Here is an 8404-nt window from a genome sequence, read left to right as displayed (position 1 = left end):
AGATACTGGATATATCCAGAGTTAACCAGGTTCAAGATACTGGATATGCCCAGAATTAACCAAGTTCAAGATACTGGATATATCTGGAGTTAACCAGGTTCAAGATACTGGATATACCCAGAGTTAACCAGGTTCAAGATACTGGATATATCCAGAGTTAACCAGGTTCAAGATACTGGATATATCCAGAGTTAACCAGGTTCAAGATACTGGATATATTCAGAGTTAACCAGGTTCATGATACTGGATATATCTGGACATTGTGATTTAAAGTTTGCAAGCTTGCAAGCAAAAATCGATGAATATTTTGCCAATTATTTCTTTTTTGTATGTGTGGAGATAACCCGGTTTATGATGATATTGAAAGGTTCTAGGAATCTACGTAAATGTCAGTTTAGCATATACTTTACAAAAGGTCAAACTAAACAAATAAAAAGTATAAAAGAAATCTAAATTAATTGAGGTTTTATATATTGATAAAATTGATTTTTAAACAAACGAAATTGACATAAATTATTGATTTAACCCTATCCCGGCTGGGCTATTTTTGTCTAATATAGGCTGGGGTGGCAGGGAAAGTTCCAACCCCCCACCCCCCTGATTTTGCCATTAGAAGTGCGATAGGGGAATATGATGCATGTCCTTAGCCAAACTTGTCAAGGTCTGCTCATAAAACAAATTATACCTCCAACTTTCATTGTTAGGGTGCAAGGGAGCATTTAAAAAAGTCTAAAAAGTACTTCGGAAAAATGTTCAAAATATAATTATTTTTAATTATGACAAATATTAACATGTGACACACTTTATTACATCCATTTTCAAGGGCTTTTTAAATATATAAATGTTATCCTTGTTGCTTAATTAACAAAAGAAGTTATTAAGCATTTCTGATTTTTTAAACACCGATATATATATGGGTTGTAATTGAAACTACAATTGAAACTACGCAAACAGTCCCTTGAAGCCTGGTATATTTATTAGATGGCATTAGGTTCCTGGGGGTTGCTCAGACCATTATATTATCAGCTAACAACATCAATTAGTTACACAAATATTAATCACTGAACTGACATGACAAGGGAAAGTGAAATAATGAGCAAAGTCTAAAAAGTGAAATTTCATTAAGGAAGATATAAAATTAATTATAAAATTGTGAACAATTATTTTCACAATTTTCTTTAAATACTTAGTTTTAATTTATTAAATAAAACTTTCCTTTTAATACTACATTTATTTTACAGTTAGTTTCATGCTTAAAAATAACAATTAACCAATGGATTATTTACAAGATTTTGATAGCGACCTAAACTCCTTAAATATACTGATCCACAGGTTAAATGCATGTACAGATGTTCAGACTTGAATATAGCCATAGATTAACCTGCGAAAAGTTACTTAGTATGGATGAAAATTATTCTAAGAACATAGTACCCCTAGGCAATAATAGATGTGCATTTGGGGAAAAAAACTGCTAATTTTTTCAAGGAGACCGAATTTTTAGTTACAAAGAATGGTTGAATATTTGATATAAATAAAGTTATGAATTTTTAGTCTTGATTTTGTGCCAGAATATAGTTTTAATGTTTGGTAGAATACAAGCGCTTTAAATTACAATTTTAGTTTGTTTAAATGTGAAGGTCAATGGTTTTGTTATTTTATCCTGACTTTCCTCCACCTGACTGTGCATCATATATCTATCATAGAAAACTAAAGACAGTACAGAGTGTCCCAATAAACAACGGAATTGAGTGATGATTAAAGTTCGCCTCGTTTAAATGATGTTTGATACCTACCAAGAATCTGTAATCCTTCGTTTGCTAGAGTTTAGAATTAGTTTGTTTATGTTTTTATTGATGGAGGGTTGGGTTGGATGAGTAGAGAGTTGGATGAGTAGAGGGTTGGATGAGAATAGGGTTAGGTTGGATGAGTAGAGGGTTGAATTGGATGAGTAGAAGGTTGGGCTGGATGAGTCGAGGATTGGAAGAGTAGAGGGTTGGGTAGGATGAGTAGAGGACTGGAAGAGTAGAGGGTTGGGTTGGATGAGTAGAGGGTTGGGTAGGATGAGTAGAAGGTTGGGCTGGATGAGTAGAAGGTTTGATGAGTAGATGGTTTGGTGTGTAAAGGGTTGGGTCATCTATCTCCAGTATTGTATAAGGTGTGTAGAGTATAAATGACTAACCTTGTATACTTTCACCCACGTTCCACAAGTTCTTGTCTTGTAAATCCGTCCTGCTAGAGATCTATACAACTTTACACAAGAAACAGGACACTTCGTTTCAAATCAAATAATTCTTTAAAGGAAAATATATGGTTTGTCCAAAAACGATATAAGAAGTCGAAACTATCCTCGTACTTTTTACAATCTACGGACCCCATTTTCAGTTTGGAGCCGTGGGCGGCAAGGTATCCAGCGTATTTTCACTTTTCATTAAGAAAAATATTTCCCGCATTTTTTCAAAAATTATTGATGGATTTTTGAAAATAAAAAATTTGACGTTAGATTGTTTTAAGTTTAGGTTGTGACGTATATTTACCCCTCCTGTGAGTGGTCTGAGAGCCTGGGTCTTCTCTGAGCTTAGGTCTAACAAGTTCAACTTTCCTCAGTTCAAATCAGATCCTCAACCAGTACAGGTGTGTTAACAAACCTCTCAGATGTTTCAAATCCTATCAGAAATTTCCTTTTTTGTCTTAAAGGGAGGACATCTTTTACAAATCTAATACCTTTTCAAGGAAAACTTTAGAATGGTTAATTGTGCAAAAATATACAAATATATAAAAATCTGTGCTGATTTATCACACATTTTATACTTTTTAGCATTTGTGAAATTGAGCAAGTGGGCGAATTAGAATCTTGTTTTACTTGAGAACTTAAACTGTGCATTGGATACAGGGATATAGGAATACAAGAACATCTAAATATCATATGCTAAACTGAATCAACAATTTTTCAGTGATGGAAAATCGTAGGGGAATAAATAGGAGGGGGGAAAATCAGATTATGATGGGAAGTATAAACGATCTGATAAATAGGAGGGGGGTAAATCAGATTATGATGGGGGGTATAAACGATCTGATAAATACACACAATTCAGTTTTAGAAGTTTCATGCATGATATAGAACAAGTTTTAGGCTAAACAGAACACTTTGGAACTCTTACTGATTTCTCTTGGTTTTACATCACTCTCGGCAATACAAAGAAATATAACTTTCCCTAGGTTGCATGTCAAATAGTTAAAGGGGTAGAGAAGCATAATAACTTGTTAAAACAAACTCTTTCACACACAGTGCTTTACAGTGATCCACTAGATGACGCACATGTTTCTTTGATATTTATTTAGATCATGAGTCTCAAGTGTTTCCTGGTTCTACCTCTTCTTGTTGGGGCAGCTTTTGCTGACGCTGATGGTGGATATGCAGCTCCTGCTGCTGCTGCTCCCAGCTACTCTGCTCCCTCTCCTAGCTACCAGGCTGCTGCTCCCAGTTACTCTGCTCCCGCCTACCAAGCCGCTGCTCCTAGCTACTCTGCTCCAAGCGGAGGATATGCTGCTCCCACTGGGGGATACGGCGCTCCCACTGGAGATGCTTCTTATGCTGCTCCCACTGAATACGACTCAGGATATGATTACAACAGCTACGGAGCTGTAGAGGAGCCTGGATTCGATCTTGGAACAATCGCAATCATTGCCGCCATCGCCGCTGCCATCATCATCGCCATCATCCTTGCCAAACTCGTCGCTCCCTTCCTCGCTTCCATCGCCGTTGTCGCTCTGGGTCTGTTCCCCATGGCCCTGGACCTGAAGGCCCCTATTGTTAATGCTATTCTAGCCCCCTTCAGCTTGACCCTGTGTAATCCTGCTGGTCCCACCGTGTTCCCCGCCCCTACTGGTCGTAGCCTCGGTGAAGATCTAGGTGTTGATCCTTTCATCGCTGAGCTTGTTGCTGGCGTCTACAACTCATTCATCGACAACATCAGGGGTAAGACATAACTTCTTTTTTTCTAAAATTTTAATTTAATATTTTTAGAAAATTTTGTTTTCTAATTAAAATTTTTATTTCAGCTAACTTGAATTAAGAGATGAATTCTTGGGACTGAAAGACTAGGGAGAAGTTGAGCTACACCTGTGATAAAATATCTACCCCCCCCCCATCCCACTTTACGACGCAGCATGACGATCTTCTTGTATCCCCCTCCCTTACTCACACACCTGACTATAAAGAAACAAAAAACAAACAATTCTCCAATATGTATTTTTTAGAATTTGTATGTGAACTAGTATAATTGTTTCAAATGTAAGTTTGTATAAAGCTGGTAGGTAATATACCAATGTGTTTACAAAATGTATGAATGTATTTTTTCGGGTTAAATCTCTTTTCTACATTCAAGGGTTGAATGTATAACAAAGTACGCCAAATTGGCACTGTGGTGGTTGATCTTTAGTAAAATAATTATTTTAAATGTATATTTATTTCATCCTCTTTCTATAGAGGTAAAATATCCAAAATAGAATCTCGTTTTTCTACCATTTCATTTATTAAATTGTATTCTCTTTGTTAACTTATACTCAAATAAAATGTACAAAATAGATGAATTTAAAATTTAACGATTTATAATTTATTAAAAGAGAGAGAGCGTCGTGTTAAAACAGAGAACTTAATGACTAATTAACCAGCATATAAAGAAGAAAAAATATATATTTGAGATAATAAAACCTTGATAATAACTTGTGTATGAGCAGTTTTACTTTCTATTAAATTTAAATTCTGATTGAGATAAGCCATCCAGTTAAGAAAGTATATAAAGCTAGATTTCTTTCTTATACTTGATTTGATTATAAATAAAATCAAACCAACCATTTGAAAGGCTTCGAACATTTCAGAAATAATGTAGATAGAGGACTTGATTTTTTTCCACACACTATGATTGGCTAAACGCTTTATCTTTGTAACCCAATACCTAGACCATAGATACTACAATCTATGAATCTTGTCAAATCAATAAATCTAAGTTTGGAGTATCAAATGTTTACAGCATCAAGTTGCAAAGATAAAGGGATGAGAAAATTGAGTTTCTGGTTAAGACTCAATTCCTTTTTAAAAAAATGTCGAGCCAGGGTATTTTGACTTTATAGATCTGTTCCGTATTTATATATATATATATAAATTTATAAAATATATATAAATGCCTAAATTCCTTCTTAGTCTTTATCAGCTTAAATGCGCAGTTTTAATCTATCACAAACTCTATCCTCTATACCTGTCCAGATATATACGATCAGTAAATAACAAAAATCTGTGTTGAACTGTCTATATTTAGATTTAAGAAGGTGCAGGTAAATAAGTTGACCGCAACTAGGGAGGATGAACTAAATATTTACGGGTTACAAAGATATAAATGAAAAAGGGTTTTTATTACATATATATACATATCGTACAAAACAGACAAAACAAACCTCACTGAAGATTGGAGCAACTCCATGAAACGCCGTGTCTTGAGGATGTAATTCTGTTTTTGATTGAATAATAAATTGATTATATTTTTTTATATGTATATAAATTTGAGTTTGATTCTATTAATTTTTTCAGTCTTTGAAAATTTTCTAGAAAACCTCAATCATCTTTCTTTGCAGTGATTAGATTCACAAATGTAATGAAATCCAATAAAGTTCTTAATTTTTTAAAAATAATGGAGATACATTTTTTTAATGATTGGTAACAATTATATATCACTGTGATCTTGCAAGGCTAGATGTGTAGCGTCAAATCAAGGTTATAATGCAAGGAAAGTTAATTGCAGTTGCGTATACTCTGCGTACATATTGAAACCAGTTCTCTCTGGGCGGAATTTGTAAACAAGAATAGATGTATCAGTGTTCGTTTAGTATCCGATGCAGGATAAAAGCATTGAATTTCGAAAATCTTGAAAAATCACATAATATGACCAGAATATTTCATTGAATTTTTAAGTGAAAGATGGATCCCATGTCAGGCTGTGACATCCGTTTTTTGTTTACATTACCACCCAGAGACAGTGAACTGCAGTACAAAATATGCGTACATCTCTGAAATAACTTTCCTTGCATTATAACCTTGCGTAAAGCGTGCTAGGTCGACTCTACACTAGGGTGTCAATACTGGGCAGTACGATCGAGTGAATTCATGTACAGTACATATTGTTAGAACTCGGATCATGTACAGCACATATTGTTGGAACTCGGATCATGTACAGTACATATTGTTACAGCTCAGATCATGTACAGTACATATTGTTACAGCTCGGATCATGTACAGTACATATTGTTAGAACTCGGATCATGTACAGTACATATTGTTAGAACTCGGATCATGTACAGTACATATTGTTAGAACTCGGATCATGTACAGTACATATTGTTACAGCTCAGATCATGCCACTTTTAAAGTGGGTTACATATATGCGACAATAAATTTGAGTTTGAATTAATTCAAATTTTCAATTTTTTTCTTGGAAAACTTAAGCATCTTTATTTTTAGAGAATAGAAATAAAAATTGACTAGAAATCTAATTAAGTTTTAACCATAAACCAATAAAGAAACCTCAATCTAACCTTATAAATCCAGAAACCAACCAATAGTATGGGAGACTGCCTGGTAAACTAGGCCATATGCCTGGGAAAATATTAAAGGTTTGCAATCCTTTCGGTTTCCATCTTATTTCCTAGTTTTTTTTTACAATAATGTTGCAAATGCTTAATTTCTTTTTTTTACTCAAAAATTAATTTGAATCTTCTGAAATCTACCAACGTACCGTAAAAAATGTATTTTTAACACTTTCCTTCATTGTATTATAATGACACAGGAAATGTAATTAATTTGACAAACTTGAAAATACATCCTTTGATTGATTAAACAATCTTATAAAGGTAAATATAATAATCATAATAATATTCCTTATAAAGTTCCGATGTATAATAAAGGTTCTTTATGAAGTTTGAGTCTAGATGAGCATCTCAAGAGGAAAAATAACAAAGTATGATGATTTGGTGAAAGTACAATTAAACCAATAAATATTTGAGATTGTCCCGAACTGGTATAAACTGAAACAATCTCCTGTTTAATATCTAGATCAAACATTACCCCGAGGATTCCAGGATCCAAGATATATTACCCCGGGGTTCCTCTAGACCTCACGTATGCTCATATTCAACCAGTTTCACGGGACTTTATTCAAGCGCAATCTTGACGACTTTTTAATCACGCACCTCTGACCCTTTAGTAAAAGTAGATTCAACCTAAAGTCTGACTGCGTCAATCTTGTTGCACAGGCTGGTCCTATTTAGTGTCTGCTTTATTTACCCAGGCGATACAGTACAAAATGGGACCGGAAAGGTTGACCCTGCTCGGAAATTCAAATGTACTACGGCTGCCCGTGTAATGATTTGTTGCTAAAGTTTTTATGAATTTTCTATTTATATTCTAGAGTTTGATATTTTGCCATCTTTAACGTTCAGAATCCCTTTTGTCAACTTCCCACTCACAATATTAGTATTAAAACATATTAACGATTGATGAAGATACAGGTTTAAAAGTCGTAACCCCCCTCCCCCCTTCCCCCAAAGTATAGGAGTATTTATAGGTCAAGTGTGTAATGCTATATATTATGTATATTGTATAATATATAGATTATACCGTCCACTTATCTCACCTAACCAGTCATTTTACAAAATTTCGAACGCGTTAAATGGGACTTTTAACGTAAGTTCAAATGACCCTTCATGCAAAGATAGCGCGCGATACGTGCACGATTTACAATTGTCTTGTCTGATGAAATATGAATAATATATCAATATTTTTGCTTCTTTAAACCAGGTTTATTTTCATTTGCGGTTTCCCTGTGAAAGTAACTTGCATATTTCTGGAATATAAGAAGCAATGGAGAAATTCATAGAAATAAACACTTTTCAAGTCAGGAAAATGACGATATCTTCCACATATGTAAAATAAGATTGATGGGTCACATTAAATCGTCGCTTTTAACTTTCAGGGTCTTTTTTCCTTGAATTCTCCCGTCGCAATCTGAGGATAATTTACCCCTCCCCGCTCATCCTTATTCCTCTCCTTTTATACAGCTTATCCTGTAATAAATCAGGAAAGTCCTAAACTTTTGAGCATTTAACAACCACTTGGAACCTTGGGAATGCGATTTAACAGGATTTTTGGTCACAAGGTTGCAACAGCATGCCAATAGCTTTGGTTAGATAATAATTTGATAGAATCACAGACAAATTCAAAAGTATCTTATGTATACTAAATTAGAATATGTTGTGATATTTATATTGTCTAAACTGTATGAAATCTTCATGAAATAAATATTAGATTTGATTATACTTGATTAGAATATGTTGTGATATTTATATTGTCTAAACT

The 8404-nt window shown here is 34.1% G+C and overlaps 1 protein-coding gene across 1 annotated transcript; it reads left to right on the top strand.

Annotated features, from left to right (window-relative positions):
- The first annotated feature begins 2523 nt into the window (after nucleotides 1–2523).
- LOC111716061 (cuticle protein 16.5) lies at nucleotides 2524–4602 on the top strand. Its single transcript, XM_023491470.1, has 3 exons — nucleotides 2524–2631; nucleotides 3340–3976; nucleotides 4060–4602. Exons 2-3 carry the CDS (start codon nucleotides 3343–3345, stop codon nucleotides 4071–4073), a joined length of 648 nt encoding a protein of 215 aa, XP_023347238.1. The 5' UTR covers nucleotides 2524–2631; nucleotides 3340–3342; the 3' UTR covers nucleotides 4074–4602.
- Nucleotides 4603–8404: the final 3802 nt, after the last annotated feature.

Source organism: Eurytemora carolleeae, unplaced genomic scaffold, assembly GCF_000591075.1.
Source record: "Eurytemora carolleeae unplaced genomic scaffold, Eaff_2.0 scaffold1938, whole genome shotgun sequence".
NCBI classification, from domain to species: domain Eukaryota; kingdom Metazoa; phylum Arthropoda; class Copepoda; order Calanoida; family Temoridae; genus Eurytemora; species Eurytemora carolleeae.
This window is presented reverse-complemented; position numbering and strand designations above follow the sequence as displayed.